Raw genomic sequence first — 27,986 nt, forward strand, 5'->3', positions numbered from 1 at the left:
TCCTAACCAGTCACACCCTCTTTCAGGATTCTCCGTTCTCTATCCAGAAAGTTCAACCCAGGTTCTGCATTTGGAAGAGCAAACTAGCAAAATATTAACTGAGCGCCAAGATTATGCTAGGAAGTGATTCACAGAGCACAGAAGTGACTCAGCACCTTCCCAGACTGGTTGTATTCTTCCCAGATGTTGTTGGAGAGGTCCGAGACTAGCATAGGGGAGACAAAATCAGCTGCAAAAGGGAACGTCAGGTTAGGAATAGGGGAGAAATTCAGTTCAGGTTGCATTTCAAGGTGAACTTACTTAATTTGGAGTTCCTGAAACAATATTTCAATGGAAGCACATCTATCATTGGAAATGTGCACTTCTCCGAATTTTGCAGTGCAGTTTTCCAGCCACGTAATATGTACAAAAATGCATTTACTGGGGTGAAATGTGCATAAAATGCATACATCTGTGAATATAACATATAAAAATGCATAATGGTTAAGAAAGATTGCTTTCAAAAAGTGTGTGTTAGGGAAAATTGCATTAAAAATGTGTATGTTACAAAGAGAAATTCACCCTAAAATGCTGATGAATGTTCACGATAACTTCAGTAAAAAGAAAAGAATCACAGACGGATGTGCAAATGTGTAAGTAGTTAAAACATTGCAACAACGGAGGTGGTGGTGGGAAAGTTTAACCCTTTCGCCTCAGCCGGGTGCTCTGATGGGGATGCAAATCACCACCTCCCTGGTCAAAGGGTCAATATCCCTGTCCTTGGCTGATTTGCACCGATTAGCTGAGGGGTGAGTGTGGGTGTGTGTATATGCTGTCAATGTGGATTGGCCAGACCCACCACCTGTCTGCAGTCCCCAATGGGTTGGCAAAGGGTCAATGCAGCTCTCATGCCAAAAAAGCGAGCTACCCCTAATTTTGTTATGCTTTGAGCGGAAGTAAATCTGGAGGAAAAAGGCAGGGACACAATGCTGACTCCTTTTCTTTTTTCAAAGATGGTGCTCTAATTGTCAGGACATGTAGTTTGTGCAACTAATAGATGCCAGTGTTTCCACCTTCGGGAGAGGTTAACTGAAGGGGCCATCCTTGCACTGGCCTGCGAGATTGCACTGGAGAGCGTCTATTTTCCGTCTAGGCTCTGACACAAAACAAGACGTAGCAGGAACTGAGTAAGGGGGAAGGAGGAGAGCACATCTATCACAAAACTTATGTTGGTGCAATAGTTCATGTGCATGCATGGAGGTTTTGGGATTTGTGCATGCTTGTTGAAATTAAGAAATAATTGGAAGAGGCAGCTTTAAAGGGAACAGGAAAAGGTGTTGGTTTTTGTTTGTTTGCTTTTATAAACTTGGAACGAATTTGGTTGGGAAATATTTCTTCTGCATTGACGGGTCGTCTAGGCGCACACCTTTTCGAGAAGGTTTTTGCCCTTCATGGCTTTGCTTCTCAGGGTAATTGGAAAGTTGCTGAGTTAGCAGGCTGACCCTGGAAAGCAGAGCTCAGCACCAAGGGAGGCCTGCCTGCCAGCTGTGCAAGGAGCAAATCCTTCCCTGGCTCCTTCCTCTTCTTAAATAAGCAATCAAAAGCCAGAGGAGTGTAGAAAACAGATTGGAAGGCGTGTGGGAGTGTGGATAGTGAATCCTGCCACCCTGCTAGAATTCGGAAGAATGCGTGGGGGATCCTGGGTCAGCTTCGTGAAGGAATTGGGGAGCAAAACACCAGATGCCATGAGTACTAAAATGGACCTTCTGGGTCCCTGAGCCAAAGGCACTCTGCGTGGTGTCTGTGTCTGGAAGAAATACGTCCTTGCTGCCTCCAGTGTCGGAGGCTGAACGCCAGTTGCTGGGAATCGCAATTGAGGAGATGGCTGTTGCACTCAAGTCCTGCTGGTGGGCGTCCCTTTGGGGTGTCTGCTTGCCACTGGCAGAACAGGATGCTGGCCTGATCTGGCTGCAGGACTCTCCTTCAATGTCCTTTTGTCTTTAGGGCTTAGGAGTTGTGACCTGCTCTGGCCTACATGAAAGCAAGAGGCAGCAGAGTATAGTGGCTACAGAGAACACATAGGGAGCAGCTTTATACAGAGTCAGACCATTGATCCATGTAGCTCAGTACTGTCTATGCTGACATGCGTTTCAGGCAGGGGTTCTTCCCAGCGCTGAAGATGCCAAGGGTTGTAACTGGGAACCTTTTGCATGCAAAGCAGATGCTGTACTGCTGAGCTGTGGTCATTCCTCAAGTGTCGGGTTTGGAGGTGAAACCCAAGTCCTGTTCAGTCTTCACTGGATGGACAAAGGCATTCCCTCCCTGTGTAGCCTACCTCACAGGGATGTAGTGAAGGTAAAATGAAATCGCTTTCTCAGCTCCTTGGAGGAAAAGTGTGCTGCAAATGTGATCAATAAGATGGGTTTCTCCACTCTTTTTCTTAATTTTTCTCCAATTTCAGGGCCACCAGTAACCACAAAGTCAAGGAAACAGTTGCCTTGGAACTCAGTTATGTTAACTCCAACCTGCAGTTACTGAAGGAGGAACTGGAAGAGTTGAATAGCTGCATGGATGTCTACCAGAATGACAGGTAAGATGGGGGTCCGGTTGGGATGGGATGGGGCCTTGGTGCCCTCTGGGACTGGTAGAGGTGGAAGGCAGTGAGCCCAAATAGGAGGTGGAGCCAGAGCCACCTTGGACAGCACCTTGAAAGTTCAGACTAAAACCCGGAGTGGATTCTATTGTCCCACTGACATGGAGCCACCAGCCGCCAGTAGAGGGAACAGAAAAGTAGCAAAAGGGGTTGGTGCCCACAGCACACTCTGAAAATTCCAGTTGTGCCCCTGAGACCATAAAGACTGAAGGCCCGTGTCAGCTGTATCTTGACCTAGTGGCAGCCATCAACGGCCACATGGAGGACTGAGAGCCTGGCTTCCAATATTTATTTATTTATTAAATTTCTATCCCAAGGGAGCCCTGGGTGGCACAACAACAAAGTAGGAAAGCAATACAATTTAAAAATTAAAACATATTTGAAGCATCAAGATCACGTAAAAGCATTAACAACATTTAAAGACTAGTCATGTACCCTCGCCACTAATAGTTTGCCAGGAGCATTCGCTTTCAGCCACCAAATGCCTGGGTGAACAGAGATATTTTTCAATTCCTCTTGAATGTTAATGAGTGAGACTGATGCACTCCACCATGGAGGGCGTTCCAGAGACAGGGAACTGGCACTGAGAAGCCCTTGTCATTGGTCAATGCCAACTGGGCGGTACCCAGGGATGACACTACCAATAGCCCCACCACCACCATTAGGGCCCAAGATGGTTGATCCTGAGTAAGGTGCTCTTTTTGGTACTTCTTGATTGCTGGGGAAAATCAATAGTGGTGGACAAGCTGTCTTTGAGGGAACTATGGTTTGTGGCCAGCTAACTTTTGCTCAGAGTAAACCCATTAAAATTAGTGCGTCATGTTCATTAATGTCAGTGGGTCTACTCTGAGTAGGACTAACACACGGAATACAACCCTATCAATCTTCTTATTAAGGAGGTCCTTTCAAGGAACCCCAGAATTCTCCACTTACAATGGCATCACTGCAGAAAAGCAGTCTTCAGCCTGGGTCTCCAAATGTTGCTGAACTACAACTCCCGTCATCCCTGACCCATTGGCTAAGCTGGCTGGGGCTGATGGAATTTGGAGTCCAACAACATCTGGGGACCCAAGATTGAAGAACTCTGCCGTGGAACGCCTGGAAGAGCAAATCACCTCCAAGGTTGCTTGCTTTGCACAGAGCTTCTTGTATTTTGTTAACGGCAGGATAGACCTGTGCAGAGAAGACATTTTAGGATGTTCGAGACATTTTCTCTTTGTTCATTGGTAGGTTTCTGTAGGAAATGTGAATGCTCCACTGATCTGAGATAGCAACATGGCTATTCTTTATCTATCTATCCTTTATTTATAGATTACCTACATGCAAACCAGGAAGGCAGAGAGGGAGTGGGAAGAAGGGGTCCATGAGCCCAGACCCAATTCCCAACAGATAAACCATGGTTGCATCTGAACCAGGCCCTGGTGCATAGTGTCTCAGGGTCTGAACTGCGAATCATAAGTCCCTGGTTCAAATCTCACCTGTGACACAAACACTTTGGGGGCCTCAAGCAAGCCATTTTCTCTCTGCCTCAGCCCTTCCAGCTGTAACATGGGAGTAATAATATACAGGCCCACAAAATGCTTTATTATGTTTTATTTATTGGAGTGGAGAAAGGGAGAGTTTTTTCTCCCTGTCATGATACTACAACTGAGAGCCACCCAATGAAGTTGAGAGTTATATCCATGCTAGTCCTACTCACTGAACATGACTAACTTAGGTTCATTAATTTCATTTGGTCTGCTCTGGGTCAGGCTTAGGTGGACACAACCCTGAACATTGGGAGATTCAGGATAGAGAAAAGAAAGCCCTCCTTCACACAGTGCATAGTTATGGAATTCACTCCCACAAGAGGGCGTGGTGGCCACCAGGTTTGGATGGCTTTAAAAGAGAATTACACAAATCCGTGGAGGACAAGGCTATCAGTGGCTACTAGCTGTGATGGCTGCATTCTGCCTCCACGGTCAGAGGACCCTGAATGCCATTTGCTGGGCATTGCAAGTGGGGATAATGCTGTTGCCCTCGGGTCCTACATTGCGTGTTTCACACTGGGGCTTCTGGTTGGTCCCTCTGAGAAGGTGATGTTGGACCAGATGGGCCTACATGAGTGGAAGAGGCAGGATATAAAAATTTAATTTTTTTATGTTAATAAAAAAAATGTGACCATGACATTAAGTAGAATGGATATGGCAGTTTTAAAACTTATTTATATTTTTATTTTATAAGGTAGAAGTAATTGGTCAACCAGGGCATCTATTAGTGCATAATATTTATATGTAGAGTCTCACAATGCTTCAATTATAATACCAATCAGCATTTCTAATGTTGTTACTACTTCCAAAATCGAACTTTTATTTATGACGATGTGGAATATGTCATTATGTTTGTGTCCTTTGTAAGCCATCTTGAAGGCCTTTGGCCGAAAGGCAGGGTACGTACGTATGTATGTATGTATAAATAAATAAATAATAATCCAGCAACCAGGCTCTTCTTCAGCAGGACTCTGTTCTTATATTAATTCAGTGGCATATGGATGATTTTTAAAAAATCCTTCTTACTAAAACGTATGCTCCTAGTTATAATTTTTCACCTGTTGCAGGTAACTAGGTATAAAGCTCATTTTGTACACAGTCCTAGAGGTTTGGTTGCTTCTTCCTCTTAGTTACTTGTTGTTTATGAATCCGCTGACTTGATCTGTTTGCTTTTTGAGTTGCTGTTTTCAAAACAGCGAGTCCTCTGCTGGTTTTATTTTTTTAAAGCAACTTAATTGCTTTGACGGAATTGCTGCCCCCACCTCATCTTCTTAAGGGATGATCCTTCCAGTGAGCTGACATGACGCGATGCCTCAGCAAAGTTCTTCTCCTTCTTTTGTTAATCCTTGCAGAAAGGGATGAAAGTCCCTCCAGTGCTGTGTCAGATGTTTCAGTTTGGAATAGCCTCTCTGTTTGTTTAGCAACGGACACTTTCCCTGTCGTTGCCTCTGTACCAACGCAGCAATCTGGTGTCTTCATTTAAAATCTGCCAAGGGAGCTCTTTCTCTTTCTGTAGGAAGGAGATATTGCATATTCTGGGATCATTTCATTCACTCATTCAATCATTAAATTTGTCTTCCATTATATAACAATAATGAACAGAAATGATGCTCAAACAAGCCACTGATTAATTATGATATAAAACTAGAGCGGATTTCAAGTTATTAATTACATTTTAATCCAAGCTGTCCTCCAAGGGGCTCTTTCTCTGCAGCCTTTTATCCTCATAGCAACCCTGCAAAGTAGGCTAGGCTGAGGGATAGTAGCTGGCCCGGTGTCATAGCCCAATGCTCTGACCACATGCCCCTGCTTGGGGAGTGAGGGAGCATCCTTTAATTTGTTGTTGTTGTTGTTATGTGCCTTCAAGTCGATTACGACTTATGGCGACCCTATGAATCAGCGACCTCCAAGAGCATCTGTTACAAACCACCCTGTTCAGATCTTGTAAGTTCAGGTCTGTGGCTTCCTTTATGGAATCAATCCATCTCTTGTTTGGTCTTCCTCTTTTTCTACTCCCTTGTGTTTTTCCCAGCATTATTGTCTTTGCTAGTGAATCATGTCTTCTCATGATGTGTCCAAAGTATGATAACCTCAGTTTCATCATTTTAGCTTCTAGTGACAGTTCTGGTTTAATTTGTTCTATGACCCAATTATTTGTCTTTTTCACAGTCCATGGTATGCACAAAGCTCTCCTTCCAACACCTCATTTCAAATGAGTTGATTAAAAAAAAAAGGTGGTGCACTATTCAAATGCTGAATTAGATAAACTTAAATATTAGACAGGCGCCATCTCTGTTAACTTTCGGCACCTATTGAAGACTTTCCTCTTTCAACAAGCCTTTTAAGTTGAGACCTATTCCAGTCTGCATCTGTGTTGGAATTGCTTTTTAATATGTTCTTAAACTTTCTTTTTTAAAATGTTTTTAATCTTAGACGATGTTTTGAAACCTCTTTTTTTAAGAAACGTTTTTGAAGATATTTTGTTTTAATGTGTTTTAAAGTTTGTTTTTATAATGTTTTAATGTTTTTAATGCTTTTGTTTGCCACCCTGGGTTCCTGCTGGGAGGAAGGGTGGGATATAATAATAATAATAATAATAATAATAATAATAATAAATGTGCAACACACTTGGAAAAATGCATTATTAAAAAGATTCTAAAGTATGGCATTGAGGGAGGGGAGGATCTCAGCACTGGATTGGATAGCAAAAATGAGGGCACCTGGGAGGAATCTCAACTTGCAACAGGCAACGAATGCCCTGGCTGCATATATGTCATCAAGCACCCAGAAGAAGTAAAGACTGGAAGCAAAAATCTTGCCACCAACCTTTGATCTTTCCTCTCTTTCAGTGACTCAATTAGTGTTCCCATGATCCCGCTGGGGCTCAAAGAGACCAAGGAGCTGGACTGGGCAGAACCATTAAAGGTAGGGGAGCTGTCTTCCGACTGGAGGGTGAAATGATTCAGATTGCTGAGGGGCGACACTGGACTTATAAGAGGCACAAAGAAGTGGATGCCTGGGGCATTCCCACTTGCCGTCACTCCTTCCAGAGTCCACAGAGCCAGCCAGAGACTCTCTCCTGTGCATGCCTGCATATTCAGTGGTGTCTATAGCAGGGTTGGAGAACCTTTTCCAGCCCAAGGGCCACATTCCCTTCTGGGGAGCCTTCCAAGGGCCGCATGCTAGAGGCAAAAGTGGGTGGAGCAGTGGATGTAAATCTTACCTTTTGCTCAGGAGGCTAGTTTTGACACACACTCATGCACCCCTCTCTGTCTTCCATCCAGAAGAGCGAGAGGCTGCCCTGGAGTTCAGGGACCCGTTCCTACCAGGCAAAAACACTCAAAGGGGCAAAGCAGGGCTGGTGAGAGCCAAGTGAGAGGGGGTGTGGCCCAGGGAGACTTCTGAGGGCCAGTCAGAAAAGCCTAGGGGGACATATTTGGCCACTAGGCCTGAGGTTCCCTACCTCTGGTCTACAGCGTGCATCCCGTCAACGGCAAACAGGTCAGTCAAAAGCTGTTGGCCACAAAGCCTCAATGGAGCTTCCACATTCAGAGGGTGCATCTTGCTAAGCACCAGTTGCTGAGGAGGAGCAACAGGAAAGGGCTCTTGCCTTCGTGCACTGCTTCAGGGCATCCCAGAGACATCCCTGTGAGATGCCGATGGGGGAGGGAGCTTTGCCTTGATCCAGCACCCAGGTTCTCCTTACCAAAGACAAATAATTGGGTGTTAGAACAAATTAAACCAGAACTGTCACTAGAAGCTAAAATGATGAAACTGAGGTTATCCTACTTTGGACACATCATGAGAAGACAGGATTCACTAGCAAAGACCATAATGCTGGGAAAAACAGTAGAAAATGAGGAAGGCCAAACAAGAGATGGATTGACTCCATAAAGGAAGCCACAGACCTGAACGTACAAGATCTGAACAGGGTGGTTCATGACAGATGCTCTTGGAGGTCGCTGATTCATAGGGTCGCCATAAGTCGTAGTCGACTTGGAGGCACATCACAACAACAGCTCCCCTCTGACCCACTGTATTTAGATTGCAGAATGTTTTTTAAATGTTGTTGTTGAGCTCTTCGGCACCCATCTGGGGGAATAACTTAAATTTTACACAAACAGACAGACAAGAAAAAGGTTGTGCCTGGCTCCCCCAGCCTTCAAAATTCAGGAGAAGCAGCGACTGCTGTTGCCAACTAGGGGAGTGCTGCTTGGTAGGAAGCCAGAGGGAATTATGGCTGCTCTGCATCCAGAGGCCTGCACACACTCCTAGTGAGTGAGGCAGGTGGGCCCCTGATCTCTAATGGGGAAACAGTACTGGAACGATATAGGAAGAGGGTGTCCTGTGTGTGTGTGTGTGTGTACACGTGGGAAGAAGAAACAGCAGCTGAAAGAGCAACTTCCTCTGTCCCTGCACTCCAAGGAGATGATCCGGGACCACTATCGGGAGGACAGCGCCTTGTACGAGATGGAGATCAACGACCTTGCGGAACTGCGGCAGGTGTGTGAGCTTCACTTTTGAGAAAGAAACAGGGATTCTCATTCTTTGTTATTCGTTGTGAGCCAAATCGAGGTGTTCCTGCCGAGTTCTTAACTTGGTGTCTGCATATGTGCTTTGCATGCACTATTTATCAGGCTGCAAGTCCAACAGGAGGCGGTGAAGCACAGTGGCTAAGAGATTGAGCTACATATTAGGAGCTCCCCAGATCCAAATCTTGCCTGTGCCAGAAGCTCACCAGAAGGGCTTTGGGCAATCTACTCTCTCTCTCTCTCAGCCTTCCCTATCTGCAATATGTGGAATAATAACACTGGCCTACCTTGCAGGGTTGTTATCCAGGTTGGAGCAAGATATGATACGCATGAAGTGCTTTGAACTCTTGTAAAAAGTGTTTATTAAAGTGTTCCTAAAAGTGCTTAGGAACATGGGAAGCTGCGTTATACTGAGTCAGACCATGGGTCCATCTAGATCAGTATTATTATTATTATTATTATTATTATTATTACTACTACTACTACTACTATTATTATTACTATTACTACTACTCTTCACCCAAAGGTCCCAGGGCAGGTTACAACAATATTAAAACACATAATTAAAAACAACCTAAATAACATCACAGAAATAGGGTGGGTCCTAAAAATATACATCTCAGGTGTCGAAGCCCAGGGTAAAGAGGTGCATCTTCAGCATTTGCTGAAAGTTGTACAGTGAAGTTGCCAGACACACCTTGGTGGGGAGGGAGTTCCACAGCTTAGGGGCTGCCACAGAGAAGGCCCTCTCCCGGGCTGCCACCCCCGGAACTTCCAAGGGTGCCGGCACTACCAAAAGGGCCTGAGAGGGTCTTTAGGGAAGGAGGCGGTCTTTCCGGCAGCATCTCTCCAGGGTTTCAGGCGGGTCTCTCCCAGCCCTAACTGGAGACGCCGGGGATTGAACCTGGGACCTTCTGTGTGCAAGGCAGATGTACTACCACCGAGTTACGGCTCATGCATTGCTTATGTGACAACAGTGTTGTTCTTCTTCTTCTTATGTGCATGAAGGATCCTCTGCCTATCCATGCAGCCAATGGAGAGAGAATTCATGACAGTCTTCATTATGAACGGCATTTATATCCCATCTTTCCAAGGTGGCATGCATAGTTTTTCTCCTCCCCATTTTGTCCTCCCAGCAACCCTGCAAGGTAGGTTAGGCTGAAAGACAGCGACTGGCCCAAGGTCACCCAGTGAGCTTCGTGGCTAGTTTGGGCATATGACCCCTGGTCTCCCAGGTCCTGGTCCAACCCTCTAACCACTACACCATGGAACACAGCAAGCTGCATCTAGTCCAACTTTGTCTGCTGTGAGTTGCCGCGACTCTGTGGGGTCTCAAGCAGAGAGAGAGAGGGCATTCCTGTTACTTCCTGCCTGATCTTTTTAACTGCAGATGCTAAGGACTGAACTGGGGGCATCTAAAGCCCTGAGCTATGCTTTCCCCAGCTATAATTCTGTGCATATTTGCAACATTCCAAGGAGCTCAAGGCAACATAGCTGTGGTTGTCCCATTTTATCTGCACAACCATCCTGTGAGGTAGGTCAGAACAAAAGACTGATGTGATGAAAGGCATGCAGAGAGCTTTGTTGGCTGAGCAGGGATTTGAAACTGGGCATCTGACAGCCACGTGTGGCGTTTCAATTGCTGCAGTCCCGAACACCTAAGGGGGGGGGGGAAGCGATGCGTTAAGCGCACATGTACTGTGAACAAAGTAACCTGCCTCATACCATTGGTCCATCCAGCTCAGTGCTGCGTGGGTCACAGCATAAGAGAATGGCTGCCGTGGGGACGTAGTATGCGGCCACCATAAGAGGTACTGGTAGGTCTGTTGGTGACTCTTGGCCCACTCTGGCTGGCAGTGGCTCTCCAGAATTTCAGACGGAATCTTTCCCAGCTGTACTTGAGATGCCGTCTGGGACTGAACCTGGGGCCTTCTGCATGCAAAGCAGATGTTCTGCCACGGAGCTACAACTCTTCCCCTCCCAATTTGCATCCTCTGTGGATTTCCATCACGCCTTCTTCTTTCTCCCTTCCCTTCGCTACAGGCCATGCGCACCCCGAGCCGCAACGAGGCAGGCCTTGAACTGCTGATGGAATATTACAGCCAGCTCTACTTCCTCGACAACCGTTTCTTCCCTCCCAATAAGAACCTGGGCCTTTTCTTCCACTGGTCAGTGGGCCTTTTCCGATCTTGCCAAGGGAACTGGTGGATTTTGTTGATGGGGACCAGCCTAGTCTGGCCAGCCAACCAAAACAACCCCTAATGATTGTCTTGTGAACAGGGAATCTGTGCAAAAAAGCGTATCCCCAAGCCATGAAACCCAGACATTGCATTCAGATTGTAGGGATTTTAATCTTAGGAGACTTCGTTCAGTACCAGAGTTTGATCCGGAAGCCCCTACAAAACTTCCCTGTCACTTTTTACTGATTCTTGAAGCTTGGTCACTTGCTGGACTTACAATGCGATCAGAACAAATGAGGTTAAAGTTTTCTTGTTGTTGAGAGATCCACGCCCACAGCTTCACACAACTTCATACAAGCGTTTAAAAGAATAAAGTCAGGCGATTATGTAAAGAAGAAACAAGAGGCATAGTTAACAAGTTCTGATTTTAAATTTTTATATGGTTTTATTTTGTGTGTGGATAGAAAGATAGATAGATAGAGACCGACCGACCGACCTACCAACCATGTAAACAGTTTTGGTTTTTTATGAGTAGCGGTATACAAATATTTTTAGAACTAAATTTCATGCAAAGTAGAGGAGATTAAAGGTAGCAATGGTGACCTGTCAGCCCAGGATCCCATGTGCTCTGCAGCTCATAGCCCACAGGGTTGGTGGTTCAGGTCCAAAAGAATAGTGCATGCACCCAACCCCCTTGGGTTCCAAGGGGGGTTCTAAGGGGGTGTACCTCAAATGCAGTACCCCATTGGCTCTCTGGCTGACCCCCTTTCTCCACATGTGACTTTGACCTTCCCTCCCTCTGAAGTTAGGCGCATGTACTGTTTATGAGTCAAATGTTGCAGCAAATATCTAGATGTTTACATCACCTTTCTGGCTGTGTTCTATGTCTGTTTACATCACAAGCATGTGCAGAGTGCCTCTAAGTCTTGGTTCTGCATGTTTCATTGTCTGCTAGTTCCTCTCTTCCCCACTTTCGCTCAGACTTAACCAGAGGCCTAACCATATCCATGCATTTTGTTTAGACAGCATTTTGCTACAAGTGTGAAATAGAAGCCAAATCAGCATTTTGTTCTGGCAGCAATGAAAACAAGTCCTTGCATCACACAAAAAAGAATAAAGTCATGGGTCAGAATGTCTTTTTCAAGATCTGCAAGTCTCATTCTTTCATCCAATTTCCGTCCCATTGGTCTCAGTCACTTTCTTTCTGAATGAAATAAAGTCACAGAGCCCTCCCTAGTCCAGAGCAATCCTAAAAAAGCAAATATATTTGTATGTATACAAGATAATGTCATTGCAGGCCTTCTTGGGCATTTATTTCTGAGCCTAAAATCTATAGAAACAAGTTATTTAACTATGGGTGCCCTCAGACTGTCAGTATTTTGCAGGATAGTTTCAAGCATATACCAGAACTTTAGATTTGCACAGTTAAAGTAGAATAAAGTACTCTGTCATCCTAGCACAACAAATCTATCATTTACTATTTGAAAAACCCTGATTTTTTTGTGATTAGGAAAGTGTCAGGGAAGGGGCGCTGAAAAAAATGTGAAAATACATTAAAACACCCTGCAAACAAATCAGGATTAATACAGGATGAATGTCCAATTAAGACTGGTCATAAGCCCCATCTGCAGTATACATTTAAAGCAGTATTATACCACTTTAAACAGCAATGGCTTTTCCCCATGAATCATAGGAAATGTAGGTTGTTAAGGGTCCTGAGAGTTGTTAGACCCCTATTCCCCTCACACAGCTACAATTTCCCTGTGAAGAGGGATTAATTGTTAAACCACTGTGAGAATTATAGCTGCATGAGGGAAACAGGAGTCTACTAACAACTCTCAGCATCTTTTGCAAACTACAGTTCCCAGGATGCTTTGGGGGAAGCCATGACTGATTAAAGTGGTGTAATACTTTGGCACAGTCATTAACCAAAATGGAGACATTAGTCAAGAAATCAGAAGAAGGCTAGGACTGGGGAGGGCAGCTGTGAGAGAACTAGAGAAGGTTCTCAAATGCAAAGATGTATCACTGAACACTAAACTCAGGATCATTCAGACCATGGTATTCCCGATCTCTATGTATGGATGTGAAAGTTGGACAGTGCAGAAAGCGGGTAAGAGAAAAATCAACTCATTTGAAATGGCGTGCTGGAGGAGAGCTTTGCACATACCATGGACTGCGAAAAAGACAAACAATTGAATATTAGAACAAATTAAACCAGAACTATCACTAGAAGCTAAAATGATGAAACTGAGGTTGTCATACTTTGGACACATCATGAGAAGACCTGATTCACTAGCAAAGACAATAATGCTGGGAAAAACAGAAGGGAGTAGAAAAAGAGGAAGGCCAAACGAGATATGGATTGATTCCATAAAGGAAGCACAGACCTGACCTTACAAGATCGGAACAGGGTGGTTCATGACAGATGCTCTTGGAGGTTGCTGATTCACAGGGTCGCCATAAGTCGCAGTCGACTTGAAGGCACATCACAACAACAACAATGCTGCTTTAAATGTAGAGTGCAGATGGGGCCATAATCCAATGGTGGCTCCATGTCAGTGGGGCAGTGAAATCCACCCCGTGGTTTAGCCCAAACTTTCAAGGAGCTGTCCAAGGTGCTTCAGTTTCCACTGACATGGAGCCACCAGGCACCACTGTCAGCAATGTCTGGAGGACACCAGGTTGCTGTAAGATCTGTCATTTCATGCAGTTACTAATATCCCCATTTCTAGGTATGACTCTTTAACCGGAGTCCCTTCTGCCCAGCGGGCCCTGGCTTTCGAAAAGGGGAGTGTACTTTTCAATATCGGCGCTCTGCATACTCAGATTGGAGCACGCCAGGACCGTACCACGTTGCAAGGTGTGGACTGTGCCATTGGAGCTTTCCAGAAGGCATCTGGTATGTCAACTTTTCCCCCCTGAGGGGTGTTGCATTTGGGGATAGTGGAAATACACATTACAATGCTCCAGATATCCTTTTGTTTACTAGTGGCACAAGGCCTAGATAACTGCATCTTGCTGCTTTGGTTTTGTCACAGGAATCAGCCCACAATCTACTAAATCCCCAATAATAGCAATATTCAAGAATCAAGTATGCTAATACAGAGTTTAGCATCATTTGTATTTATTTAGAGCATTTTTATCCAGGTTTTCAGCCAAAAAAGGCGCCCAGTGCAACTTGCAAATGTCACTGATAAGACCATCCCTGCCCTCAAGATATGTGACACAAAAGGAAAAGCGACTGGAGGCAGGAGGAAAAAGCAAGCTCAGGCACTATTTCGTGGTTGCAGAGTTCTTGTAATGTCTAGCCAGAATGGAAAGATTTGAGAGAAAGGAGGAGCCAAAGCTACTGGTCTTTCAGATGAGCAGATGGAGAAGCCCTGTGTGGCCCCATCTCTCTCCCTCTCCTGTTGCCAGATGGAATGGCTGAGTTTTAAAGATTGTCGTAGTTTATTCTGATTGCAGAATGTCACAGAATATTTTCGATCAATCAGAGACAAAGGACATGTAGTAAATACTTTATCTTAGCAAGGTGTGGACAGACCTCCAGACTTGGACCGGACCATCAAAACATTCTAAGTACACTGCTTAACTCACTCATTTTTACACTCGCATCCTGCACTGGTTCCATGACACTCAGGGCAGTGTAAACAGGATTATATTATCTGCTTCTCACAACAATCCTGCAAAGCAGGGTTAGGCCGGCCTTTCGCAGCCTGATGCCCTGCAGCTGTTAAGATCCATGCATGGCAGTGATGGGGCAGGGTCTTCTCAGATGTGGCCCCAGCAGTCTGGAACCCCTTTGCCTAAAGTGGCCAGCCTGAGGTTTACCTTGTGCACAACCTCATCTGAAATTAACATCATGAGCATTTTAAATTTTCCTGGATCTGAAAGTAGGTCCCATTGAGTTTGGTGGGGCTTATTCCCAGGTAAGTGTTTATGGGATTGTTGCATGAGTGAACCCTGGAGTAGTGTATCATATCATGCACCTCTTCTCTTTTTAATTTAATTTAATTTAATTATATCCCACCCTTCCTCCCAGCAGGAGCCCAGGGCGGCAAACAAAGCACTAAAAACACTTTAAAACATCATAAAAACAGATCTTAAAATACATTAAAACAAAACAGCGTTAAAAACATTTTTAAAAAACTTAAAAAAAACATATTAAGCAATTCTAACAGATGCAGACTAGGATAGGTCTCAACCTAAAAGGCTTGTTGAAAGAGGAAAGTCTTCAAAAGGCGCCGAAAAGATAGCAGAGATGGTGCCTGCCTAATAGTCAACGGGAGGGAATTCCACAGGGTAGGTGCCGCCACACTAAAAGTCCTTTTCCTATATTGTGCAGAACGAACCTCCTGATAAGATGGTATTTGATCGACTGGGTATACAAGGGGTAAGACGGTCTTTCAGGTAACCTGGTCCTGAACTGTATAGGGCTTTGTACACCAAAACTAGAACTTTGAACTTGGCCCAATAGCAAATGGGCAGCCAGTGCAGTTCTTTCAGCAGCGGGGTGACATGTTGGCGATACCCTGCCCCAGTGAGCAGTCTCGCCACCGCATTTTGCACCAGCTGCAGCTTCCAGACCAAACTCAAGGGCAGCCCCACATAGAGCTCATTACAGTAATCCAGCCTGGAGGTTACCAGTGCGTGGACAACAGTGGTTTTTGTCTGCGTAGTTCATGCTGCTGTATCTTGTTGAGCCTTAAAGGTGTTTTAATCCTAGGTGCGTTGACTTGGGTCTAAGTCCTATAAAGGTCTGTAGCTCAGTGACAGAGCATCTGCTTTGCATGCAGAAGGTCTGGGGTTCAATCCCCGGCATCTCCAGGTAGGGCTGAGAAAGATTCCCTGTCTGAAATCCTGCAGAGCCACTGCTGCCAGTCAGTGTAGACAATATTGAGCTAAATGGATGAATGGCCTGACTCGGTATAAGGCATCTTTCTATGTTCCTATCTGCTGCTTGCATCGACCTCTTATAAGGGGGACACCCCATCTTAGGGGGTGCAATAATGTCAAAGACGTTTAAGGCCCTGTTTTAAAGTAGGCATCCTTTTCGCATGTGGAATTCCTGGATGTTTTAGACCACAGCTATGGCTCCTGCTCTCTCGAGTGCTTAGCAGAAGGATTAAACCAGCCCTCCTAAGACTGTCTCATGCCACTGATTTTTGCTCCTTTTTGCAGGCGCCTTCAACTACTTGAAGGAGAACTTCTCCAATGCCCCCAGCCTGGACATGAGTGCAGCCTCTTTGAACATGCTGGTGCGGCTGATGATTGCCCAGGTGCAGGAGTGCGTCTTCGAGAAGGTCATCCTGCTCAGAGCCCAGAGTGACTTCCTCACCTGTCTGCAGCTCTCACAGGAAGCAGCCAGGGTACGGCATCCATGTGCGCATCTTGGGGTGGGAGGTGGCATTAGAGACATGGCAAATAGGCTGGTGTTGTTGGCAAAGTCACTTCAATAACTAAGGCAGAGTCCAGAGAGAAAAGTCCTGATAGCACTTTACTGAGCAAACTGATCCAAAATAGTGTATAATTTGAGGAGAAAGGAACAGAGAGGTTTTGCCTTTCTTAAGTCAGGCCTTATACATGGCAGAGAGATATATAACTAAGCATACAGAGGAAAACTCCCTCAGAACTACACAGCCAATCAGAGCATGTGCTACGAGATCATGCAACTCCACCTGGTTGCCAAAGTAGTTAGTGTAACATTAACAGAATTAACCCTTAAGTTACAAGCTGAAATCTCCTGTTGCACCTCGAACGGCTGTGACATTGTTGAATCTAAGCCAGTGTGTGGGCCTAGCCTGGATGTGGTGATTTTTTTATTCATAGAATCACAGAATTGCAGAGTTGGAAGGGGCTTATAAGGCCATCGAGTCCAACCCCCTGCTCAATGCAGGAATCCGAGTTAAAGCATACCCAGCAAGTCTCCATGTCCTTCCACACCAGCATTCTGAGAGAGCTGAGTGACCTGCAGGCTGTCAGAGGGATTCGAGTGCACACTGGAAATTTAGGTTTGTGCAATCAAAGTGGATTGGCATAGTCTGTCACCCTCGCACAACAAATCAACTCTTTAAAAAAGGCCTTTTTGCTCCTAGGAAAGCGCACTGAAAAGTGTGGAATGAACAAATGATTAATGAGAAGACGTATGAACACCCCACAAGCTAATCACAATGAGCTCTTATTGTCATGTGACATCCCCACAAACAAATCAGAACCAATGCTCAATAAAGACAGGTCATAGTCTAAGCTCCACATCAGCTTTGCATAAGCCAATCGGGTTGAATGCTCAGTAGACAGGTCTTCTGAGGGAGCCCCCTGGTGGTGGCTTCTTGGCTGCACTGGGCTACCAGCCATTTAAGCGGGGCGGGGGGAGATTGTCTCCCACATCCATGTTATCAACTTGTATCTGTCTTCGGCCTTTCTAGGTGGAAGAGGTTTACTCCTTGGTGTACCAGACAATGACCCAAGCACACGTGAAGGACTATGTCCCATTCTCATGGGCCACCATGGTGCATGTCAAATCGGAGCACTTCAAGGCCCTCTCGCACTATTATGCTGCCATTGCACTTTGTGACTGCCCACGTGAGTATCCTCTGTCTGCCTCTTCGGCACTCCTGCGGTTTCCTCTCCCATCTCTCTCCCACACACACCCCAAAGCTAAAAGATTGCATCTCCACCTGTGGTTTTTGTACTAAAGTAATGACAACAGAAGATTTATATAACTTCAAAGCTCTTAATGAGGACATTGAACTTGTCAAGGATTATCAATAGCTCGGCACAGTCCTTAACCAAAATGGAGACGATAGTAAAGAAATCAGAAGAAGGCTAGGACTGGGGAGGGCAGCTATGTGAGAACGTTTTTAGAGATGTTTTCTTTTAATGTGTTTTAAACTTTGTTTTTATGATGTTTTAAAGTATTTAGTGCTTTTGTTTGCCACCCTGGGCTCCTGCTGGGAGAAAGGGCGGGATATAAATCAAATAAATAAATACCTAACAAACTGGGCGCATTTCCATCCCTTCCTCCTGAATAAGCCTTTTGCCCCATCTGTCAATGGCCATATTACCCTGAACACGCCCAATCTCATCTGATCTCGGAAGCTAAGCAGGGTCAGGCCTGGTTAGTCCTTGGAAGGGAGACCGCCTGGGAATACCGGGTGCCGTAGGCTTAGAGGAAGGCAATGGTGAACCACCTCTGAATACCTCTTACCATGAAAACCCTTTGAATACATCCAAAAAAAGAATCATGGGGTCGCCATAAGTCGTAATCGACTTGAAGGCACATAACAACAACCGGTCTGTTTCACACAGCTGGGTCTGACACGGATCTGCCAAAGCATGAAAAAGCCTTCCTCCCGTTGCACATCACCCCACCGCAGGGGCTGGACCTTCAGCTGTTCTTGCAAGACCGGGAAGAGCGAAGGAAACTGGGTAAGTGTCCCTCGAAGGATTCCTCTTTCCTGCCTTCCCTTGCTGATGTTTGTGTAGAGCCGCCTTGGCCCAGCTGGTGGCCTCTAGATGTTTTGGACTACAACCCCCATCAGCCCCAGCCAGCACTGGCTGGGGCTGATGGGAGTTGTAGTTCAAAACATCTAGAGGCCACCATCTTGGCAGAGACTGGTATAAGAGACCTTCATCCCAGTCTGCATCTGTATTGGGATTGTTTTTAAGATTTTTAAAATTGTTTTATTGCTTGTTGTTTGCCACCCTGGGCTCCTTTGGGAGAAAGAGGGGGGGATATAAATTTAATTAATACACAAATAATAGAGTTAAGCTGGAATGAGGAGAGATTTCATAAGCTGGAGACAGATGGGGCTATATTTATTTTATTTTATTTATTAAATTTATTAGTCGCCCAGCTGGCTGGCTGTCCGGCCACTCTGGGCGACGTACAAAATAAAAACATACAAACACATTAAAACATTAAAAATCTCAACAATAATAATAAAATCTAGCCCACCCCAAAAGCCTGCCTGAAAAGCCAGGTCTTCAAGGCCCGGCAGAAGCTCATCATAGAGGGGGCATGGTGGAGATCATTTATTTCATTTATTTATTTATTTATTTTCATTTCTAGACCGCCCATAGCTAATAGCTCTCTGGGCGGTGTACAAAACGAGATTAAAATACAATATAGAATAAAATCAGTAACAAAGGAACACATTAAACTAAAAACATTAAACATAAAGCATTAAACATTAAAATGCCTGGGAGTATAGCCAGGTCTTAACCTGGCGCCTAAAAGAAAGAACCGTAGGCGCCAGGCGTATCTCCTCTGGTAAGCTGTTCCACAGTTCGGGGGCCACCACACAAAAGGCCCTAGATCTAGTAACAGTCCTCCGGGCATCCTGGTGAGTTGGTACCCGGAGGAGGGCCTTAGATACTGAACGAAGTGAACGGGTAGGTTCATAGAGGGAGAGGCGTTCCACAAGGTATTGCGGTCCCACACCGTGTAAGGCTTTATAGGTCAACACCAGCACCTTGAATCTAGCTCGGAAACAAATAGGTAGCCAGTGCAAGCGAGCCAGGACAGGTGTTATGTGCGCAGACCGATTGGTCCTCGTCAACAGCCTGGCTGCCGCATTTTGCACTAGCTGAAGTTTCCAAACAGTCTTCAAGGGCAGCCCTACGTAGAGCGCGTTACAGTAATCCAGTCTAGAAGTTACCAGAGCGTGAACAACCGAGGCGAGAACATCACTGTCCAGATAGGGGCGTAGTTGGGCTACTAAGCGCAGGTGGTAAAACGCATTCCGTGCCACCGAGGCCACTTGAGCCTCGAGCGACAAGGAAGGGTCAAAAAGGACCCCCAAACTACGAACCTGTTCCTTCAAGGGGAGTGTAACCCCATCTAGAACAGGATAAGCATCCACCATCTGAGCAGGGAAAGAGCTCACCAACAGTGTCTCAGTCTTGTCTGGATTGAGTTTCAGTTTATTAGCTCTCATCCAGTCCATTATCGCGGTCAGGCAACGGTTCAGCACATCAACAGTCTCACCTGTGGAAGGTGAAAAGGAGAAGTAGAGCTGCGTGTCACCAGCGTACTGATGGCAACGCACTCCAAAACTCCTGATGACCGCACCCAGAGGCTGCATGTAGATGTTGAAAAGCATGGGGGACAAAACCGACCCCTGAGGGACTCCACAATGGAGAGTCCAGTGTGTCGAGCAATGTTCCCCAAGCACTACCTTCTGGCGACGATCCGCTAAGTAGGAGCAGAGCCACTGCCAAGCAGTGCCCCCAACTCCCAACTCCGCGAGCCTCCCCAGAAGGATACCATGGTCGATGGTATCAAACGCCGCTGAGAGATCAAGGAGAATCAACAGAGTCACACTCCCCCTGTCCCTCTCCCGACAAAGGTCATCATACAGGGCGACCAAGGCTGTTTGGGAGGGAATTCCACAAAGTGGGGGCCACAATTGAAAAAGCCCTCTCCCTATAGATTGCTAACCTATGGAACTCACTTCCACAAGATGTAGCAATGGCCACTAACTTGTATGGCTTTAAAACGGGATTAGACAAATTCATGGAGGATGAGGCTGTCAATGACTGGTGGCCAGAATAACGTATCTTCAGCCAGTGTGGTGCAATGGTTAAGGTGTTGGACTACGATCTGGGAGACCAGGGTTTGGATCCCCACACAGCCATGAAGCTCACTGGGTGACCTTGGGCTAGTCACTGCCTCTCAGCCTCATGAAAACCCTACTCATAGGGTTGCAATAAGTCGGAATCGACTTGAAGGCAGTACATTTACCTCCACTGTTGGAGACAATATTCTGGGAATCACAAGGGGGAGAGCCCTTCTGCTCTCAGGTCCTGCTTGTGGGCTTCCCACTGGGGCATCTGGTCGGCCACTGTCAGAAGACAGATTACATGGTCCTTTGGCCTGATTCAGCATCTGGGCTCTTACGTTCTTCGCTTGCATAGGTCATTGGTACGCGAAAATGACCAGAGAAATCAGGAGATGCTTTTCGGAGACCCCTCTCTGGCCATCAGGCCTGTTGTACAAGTTTAGCCAGTTATCACTGAATTGATGGCCTGAAGCAACCTTTCCCCAACCTGGCGCCCTCCAGTCGTTTTCGACTTCCAACTCAGTATCAGCTAAAAAGGTTTAGGCACTTTAACCGGGTGTGGAATTCAGGAGAGTTGGCTGCCACATGGGCCAAATGAAGCCCTTTTGAAGGGCCTGTGTTTGGGGACTTCCTGCCTGTTCTGTTGGTGGAAACAGGATTTTATTAATTCAGTCAAGAGTTGTTGTTTTTATATTAAGAGGAAAGAGGAGAGGCCGTTTCCAGTCGATTCCCAAAGCGTCAACATTCACACCAAGTCTGGAGCAGACAGTGATATACAAACGTAAGAACTGTGCCCTGTAAGCATTCCTCTTTCTTTGTAAGTGATGGCCCAGGCTGTTGCCCTACACTGCAGGGAGGACAGGCAAGGGAGGAGAGCAACAATAAGAAGTGCCTGGCTGCTAGATCAGACCAAATGCTCATTTAGTTCAGCATCCTTTTCTTCTCCCAGTGGCAAGCCAGATGCTCCAATGGGAAGCTCAAAAGCAGGTCCTGAATGCCAACAGCACTCTCCTCTCCCCTGGATTCCAGCCACTGGTACCCAGAAGCATCCTGTCTCCAACAGTAGAGGTAGAACATAGCCATCTTGGCTAGTTGTCACTGAAACCAGCTAGCCTCCTCTTCTAGTCCTCTCCACGGCCACCAAGTGGAAGTCTTTGCTCCCTGCCTGCCTCCACTAAGCAGGCCCTTTAGTCCAAAGTGTCTGGGCGTCTAGACTCTTTCCCTACCCAGCAGATACTAAACAGCCAAGCAGTGCCCAACCGTCACACCATTGAGCTTCTTCTCTTTGGGGGAGTCTTGAATCCATGGCTGCCTTCTTCCATCTCTCTCTTCAAGAGGCAGCTGGGCAGCCATCTGTCGGGAATGCTTTGATTTGGATTCCTGCATTGAGCAGGGGGTTGGACTTGATGGCCTTATAGGTCTCTTCCAACTCTACAATTCTATGATTCTTCTTTCTTCAATGACCCTCTTAACACTCTCCAAAAATTGAGCTCTCTTCAAATTTTTTTAACGCACTATTTCAACTTTCGCTCCCAACCACTCTGCCAGTCATAAGAACATAAGAACGTAAGAAGAGCCTGCTGGATCAGGCCAGTGGCCCATCTAGTCCAGCATCCTGTTCTCCCAGTGGCCAACCAGGTGCCTGGGGGAAGCCCGCAAGCAGGACCCGAGTGCAAGAACACTCTCCCCTCCTGAGGCTTCCGGCAACTGGTTTTCAGAAGCATGCTGCCTCTGACTAGGGTGGCAGAGCACAGCCATCACGGCTAGTAGCCATTGATAGCCCTGTCCTCCATGAATTTGTCTAATCTTCTTTTAAAGCCATCCAAGCTGGTGGCCATTACTGCATCTTGTGGGAGCAAATTCCATAGTTTAACTATGCGCTGAGTAAAGAAGTACTTCCTTTTGTCTGTCCTGAATCTTCCAACATTCAGCTTCTTTGAATGTCCACGAGTTCTAGTATTATGAGAGAGGGAGAAGAACTTTTCTCTATCCACTTTCTCAATGCCATGCATAATTTTATACACTTCTATCATGTCTCCTCTGACCCGTCTTTTTTCTAAGAGGAGTTTTGTTCTGGCTGTTATCAGTTCCCCAAATTTGTTGCATTTTTCCTTCACCCCCCCCGAAGTCTTTAGGATTCTCTCTCCACCCCCCACCCCACCCTGCCCCCATGTAATTTTCTGTTCCTTGGGCTGTGACTGTTGATTCTCCTGTGAGCTTCTGGTCCTCCTGAACATTTACAGCCTTTAATATTAAAATCAAGGATTGTTTTGATATATTTTGGGATCACGCTTTGATGGCAAAATTGCCATATTATATTAGAATGAGAGAAGAAAGACAGAGTAAGAATAGATTTATGGATAATTGCAGGTGAATCAGACCAGTGGTGTACATCTGCACACACAAATTGTGTTTCTATTTTAACTCACTTGGGTTATTAGTAGATTGCATTGAGACAAAGTTGTGCTGGTCTGAAGAGTTTCTGTGTTTTACTTATGAAAGAGAGACTTGCAATTTCTTTGTAGCTAACCTGGAAAACTTGTTAACTTAAATAAATAAATCAGCTAACCAAAAGCAACAATTTTACATCTTAAAAAGAGAGCACAAAATGCCTGTAACAATTCAGTCCTTCACAGCATGCATAGATTTATACTTGGGCAGAAGGTAAACTCATTTCCGGACGCCAGAATATATTTATATTATTTTGTTAGTAGTTTTATATTTGTAAACTGTTTAGAACTCATCTAGACAATTAAGCAGTATATGAATTAAATAACAACCACAACAGCAACTTAGAAGAAAAGTTGAAGCACCTCATTCTCCATTCCCAGCATTGCCTTCTCCCAAAGAGACCTACATTCATTAAAAACGGGCAGGGAAAGTTAACAACTGTGGTAGGTGTTCCCATGTAACTTGTAGTTTGGCCCTAAAGTATGTGGCAAGTGGCCACAAATCAGTTGATTTGGTAACAAGATTGCAGACCCCCAGTCATCTTCCTTTCCTCCAGCTTCTCCATCCAACTGATTTTGGTTAGGAGAAGAGCCCATCTGAAGGCCACCAAGATGATGATGAAGCTATTAACCCAATGCTATACCAGACCTGAGCGGTTGTATCTAGCAGCTTGGGTCCTGCATGCAAGAGACGTGTAGAAGCTTGTTTTCCAGGGAGGAATGCTCAAACCCTCTTAGCAACGGGTGGACTACCAGGGCCACGCTCAAGTTGTGGAGGACAGGAATTGCTTATGCTTTTGCAATCGCACCATTATTGAGGTTTTGAATGAGTTCTTCATTGTGCTTCCAAAATGGTTCCATTTCTAAAGCCACAGGTATGTTTTGTGCAGGGAAGGCTCACCTCAAAAAAGCTATCATGAGGCACGAGGAAGCCATGAGGATCCACAGCCTGTGCAAGATCTTGAGGAAGATGGACATTCTCCAAGAGGTCCTCTGCTTTGCCCATAAGTGTTCGCTGAGCAAGTACTCGGAGATCGATCATGAGGAAGACTTCTTCGAAACTGGAGATGCTCCTGACATCCATCGTAAGCGAGCAGGGGACGGAGCGGGGCCTGGTGATTAGCACTCTGCATTCCACCATGTGCATCTCTTCTTTACATACCTATCCAACATTTCCCCACAAGCCCACTCCAGCTCATGCCAGATTGGCTCAGAAATACACCGAGCTATTAACACAATTTTGGGGGTAAACCACTCAGCTAATTTCTGGACCAATCTGAATTCAATTTAGCTTACCCCAGTGAGCCCCCAGTTATCTTCAAAACCACCTTCCAACTACCTATGTAATAATCACCACCTTTTCCCTCCCAGACTGGAAATTTCCCCCCTTCCATCTCTTCACATATCTCCACAATATAAGAGATACATGCCAGAAAGAAGCTGGAGCGGAGAGAGAGGAATTCTTCACTGGCTCAGATTAAAATCTGAGCTAGAGAATAATTTCAAAGAATCATAGAGTAGGAAGGGGCCTATAAGGCCATCCAGACCCAACAGGAATCCAAATTAAAGCATACCTGACAGGTGGCTGTCCACCTCTTGAATGCTTCCAGTGTTGGAGAGCCCACCACCTCCCTAGGTAATTGGTTCCATTGTCGTACCGCTCTAAGTTAGGAAGTTTTTTCCTGAGGTTCAGCCGAAATCTGGCTTCCTGTAACTTGAGCCCATTATTCCATGTCCTGCCATCTGGATTGATTGAGAAGAAATCCTGGCCCTCCTCTGTGTGGCAACCTTTCAAGTACTTGAAGATTGCTATCATATCTCCCCTCAGTCTTCTTTTCTCAAGACTAAGCATGCCCAGTTCTTTCACTCTCTCCTCATAACGCTTTGTTTCCACTCCTCTGATAATCCTTGTTGCCCTCCTCTGAACCCGTTCCAGTTTGTCTGCATCCTCAAAGTGTGGTGTCCAGAACTGGACACAGTATTCAAGATGAGGCCTAACCGGTGCTGAACAGAAGGGAACCAATACTTCATGGGATTTGGAAACTATACTTCTGTTAATGCAGCCTAAAATAGCATTTGTCTTTTTTGCAGCCACATCACACTGTTGGCTCATGTTCAGTTTGTGATCAACAACAATCCCAAGATCCTTCTTGCATGTAGTATTACTGAGCCAAGTATCCCCCATCTTATTATCATAATGCTCCTCCCATATTTGTGGTGATTGTTATCAGCTCATAAGACTTGTATTTCTCCAAGCTCAGGAATATGAATCTTATTGACATCACTCAGTGGGTGGAATTTTCCCTAAGCTTGTTCTCTCCTTGAGGTGCCACATTATGGTGTTAAGCATACAGAATAACTGTCGAGAGATTTAAGGGATTTGACTACTTTCCTCTCGGGGTAAACTTTCACAGCCATTATAAATCCACAAGTGATTTAAGTCCAGAACTTCCCAAACAAAAACATAAACATCAGACTCTTTCAGAGCTAAACTCTGTGACCTGTACAGAATATTCAAATTAGACATACTGGCTTTTGTTTTGTTTTGCATCATTGAGGTGCTTGCATTAGTTATGGGAAGGGGCAGATAATTAAATCCCTGCCTTCTGAGCAGTGGGAATTCTACTGAGCCTCTCTTCTGGATCTAGATTCCATCAGGAGTCATCAAAACGCTACCAGGCATGTCTTGGCAAACTTAAGGGCTAGAAACTTGCCCAAAGAAAGAAAACTGAGTGATCAGGATGCTGGATTCTGTGCCCAGAGTCAAATGCTGCATTTGCGTGGAATACATGCTGTTCTGACATATATCCACGGGCAGTCCATGGGGATCCACATCTGGAAACTATGTGTATTGCCCTATTTGTGTTCTGCTTTAAAAGCAAGCTTCACCACCCTGGTGCCCTCCAGATGTTTTGAACTACAACTCCCATCAGCTTTGTCCTGGTCAGGGCTGATGGGAGCTGTAGTCCAAAACATCTGGAGGGCACCACGTTGACAAAGGCTGGTTTAAAACACCACTTCCTGTCCCCTTTCTCTCCCCCTTTTTTCTTCTTTCAGCAAAAACTCATCAGAGACCAGAAATCAAATCTCCCAACTTCTCCAAGGTGAAAGTCACAGACATCTTCCATAGGCTGGTACGTGCAAAGAGGCCAGATTTTTGTGTGAGCCGTGAAGGTATTGTGGTCACAGAATTGGAAAGTGGAAAGAGGCCAGGAAATCACTGTGTTGAGCACTCCTGTCTACCGCACAGCAACACGTACACCCCAGCCGTGTACTGATGAGCCCCGCACAAATACTTATGCCATGGCTTGGGACTCATATCAGTGGCTTGGCTTGAGGGTGGTGGTCTGTGCCCCCTCCCAGAGAGAGATTGTCTCTGCTGCCTCCTGCACATGGTGTAGACAGAGTGGGTTGAGAAACCTTTTTCTTCCCTCTGTCATAACACTCTGGGCCTCTGTGTCACCCAGTGAAATTGATGGGCAGCAGATTCTGGTTAGAAAACCCTCCAGACTTCTTTGCAGGTACACTGCATTGCAGTCGTCCGGTCTGGAATCAGGAGCATGCTTGTCTACATGGCGAGAAATTTGTCCATGCCACAGGATGATCTCATGAAGCGTTCTCCTGCGGCAGAGGGGGTCCGCCTCTGAATAATACCAGTTGCTGGGAATCTCAAGTGGGGAGAGTTGCTGTTGCGTCCGTGCCCTGTGTGTGGGGCTCCCATGTGCATCTGTTTGGCCACTGTGAGAACAGGATGCTGGGCTAGGTGGGCCCCCTCTTGGTGTGATCCAGCAGGGCTGCTCTTACGTTCTTATGACCAGGCAGGTGAATTCATTGTGTGAGCGCAGCATGTCCCTGCCCACCACAGCCCCACAGACCCTCTCCTGCAATGCACAACTTTCCTTCCTTCCACAGGGCCCGCTGTCGGTTTTCTCTGCAAAGAACAAGTGGCACCCTCCACAGACGGTCCGCCTGGTCCGAGGCGAGAACGGCTTTGGGTTCACCCTCCGAGGAGATTCCCCGGTCCTCATTGCTGGAGTCATTGCTGGAGGTTGCGCGGCGGTCAGTTGCTGATCTTGCTGTTGAGAAGATGCCTTGTTCATCATGTAGCTCTAAAGGAAATTGTACTGAGTCAGACCAATGGTCCATCTAGCTCAGTACTGCCGACACTGACTGGCAGCAGGTGTTTGGGGTTTCAGGCAGGGATCAGTCTTAGCCCTACCTGAAAATGCCGGAGATTGAAACCTGGGACCTTCTGCATGTGAAGCAGGTGCCCTACCACTGAGCCTTCATCATTTACTTTGATGAATTTTTAGCCTACCCCAATTGGGGACTGCAGCAATGGGATGGGTTAGTATTTCTCTGCGGCAGCCTTTGCCAGTACTGGCTGGGAGTGATGGGAGTTGTGGTCCAAAAGATCTGGAGGGCACCAGGTTGGCAAAGGCTTGTCTTAAGGCTTGAGGGCAAAGGAGAACGGATGTACAGAAGGAAAGCACAAGACCGTGCTTCTTCGTGCAATGCAAAATTAACTTGGAATTCACTGGCAAAGAATGTTGTGACGGCTCCTGGCTTAGATGTCTTTAATTTAGATGCAAAATTCTTGGAGATGGAGGAGAGGTTCATCAGCAGCTGTTTGCCATGAGATCGGAATAGAACCTCCCATGTCCAGAGATGGTCTGTCTCTGAATAATAGGGGCTGGGAGGACAAAGTATGGGGAGAGGGCTGTTTCAGTGTGACTGAAGGAGTAATCTATTGGCAGGCTTGACTTTTTCTGCTCTACGTTTTCCATGTATTCCTTGTTTGCAAACATATTTTGGTATTCCCCAAAGTCTCCCTGGCCTTTCCCTGCTCCTTAGGCCCTGGGCATCAACACAGTTCTCCTTGATGGGTTTTCAGGAAGCTGGCCTGAAGGAAGGCGACTACATTGTCTCCATCGACGGCAAGGATTGCAAGTGGTCCAAGCACGCCGAAGTGGTGCAGCTTCTGAAGGTTGCTGGGGAGGAGGGTGCGGATGTGGCCGTGATCACCTTGCAATATGCTGAAGGGCAAAGCATGGTAAGGCAGACGTCTGCGGGCCTCCCCAGAGAGGTGTCCGGGAG

The 27,986-nt window shown here is 46.0% G+C and overlaps 1 protein-coding gene and 1 pseudogene across 2 annotated transcripts in view; both read left to right on the forward strand.

The window, feature by feature from the left end:
• RHPN1 (rhophilin Rho GTPase binding protein 1) overlaps positions 1-27,986 on the forward strand; it is a 54,598-nt gene that overhangs the window by 20,780 nt on the left and 5,832 nt on the right. Inside the window, exons 2-13 of one of the 2 annotated variants that reach the window (XM_061607083.1) lie at positions 2,441-2,569; positions 7,011-7,086; positions 8,587-8,664; positions 10,737-10,861; positions 13,609-13,775; positions 16,058-16,245; positions 17,302-17,458; positions 18,185-18,304; positions 23,780-23,974; positions 25,947-26,023; positions 26,802-26,948; positions 27,784-27,942. In XM_061607083.1, coding sequence (XP_061463067.1) covers positions 2,441-2,569; positions 7,011-7,086; positions 8,587-8,664; positions 10,737-10,861; positions 13,609-13,775; positions 16,058-16,245; positions 17,302-17,458; positions 18,185-18,304; positions 23,780-23,974; positions 25,947-26,023; positions 26,802-26,948; positions 27,784-27,942 — 1,618 coding nt within the window. The remainder of the gene's footprint in view (positions 1-2,440; positions 2,570-7,010; positions 7,087-8,586; positions 8,665-10,736; positions 10,862-13,608; positions 13,776-16,057; positions 16,246-17,301; positions 17,459-18,184; positions 18,305-23,779; positions 23,975-25,946; positions 26,024-26,801; positions 26,949-27,783; positions 27,943-27,986) is intronic. The other variant, XM_061607084.1, reaches the window with a different exon arrangement.
• On the forward strand, positions 17,924-18,042 carry LOC133375720 (5S ribosomal RNA; annotated as a pseudogene).

This window comes from Rhineura floridana, chromosome 1 (genome assembly GCF_030035675.1).
Source record: "Rhineura floridana isolate rRhiFlo1 chromosome 1, rRhiFlo1.hap2, whole genome shotgun sequence".
NCBI classification, from domain to species: Eukaryota; Metazoa; Chordata; class Lepidosauria; order Squamata; family Rhineuridae; genus Rhineura; species Rhineura floridana.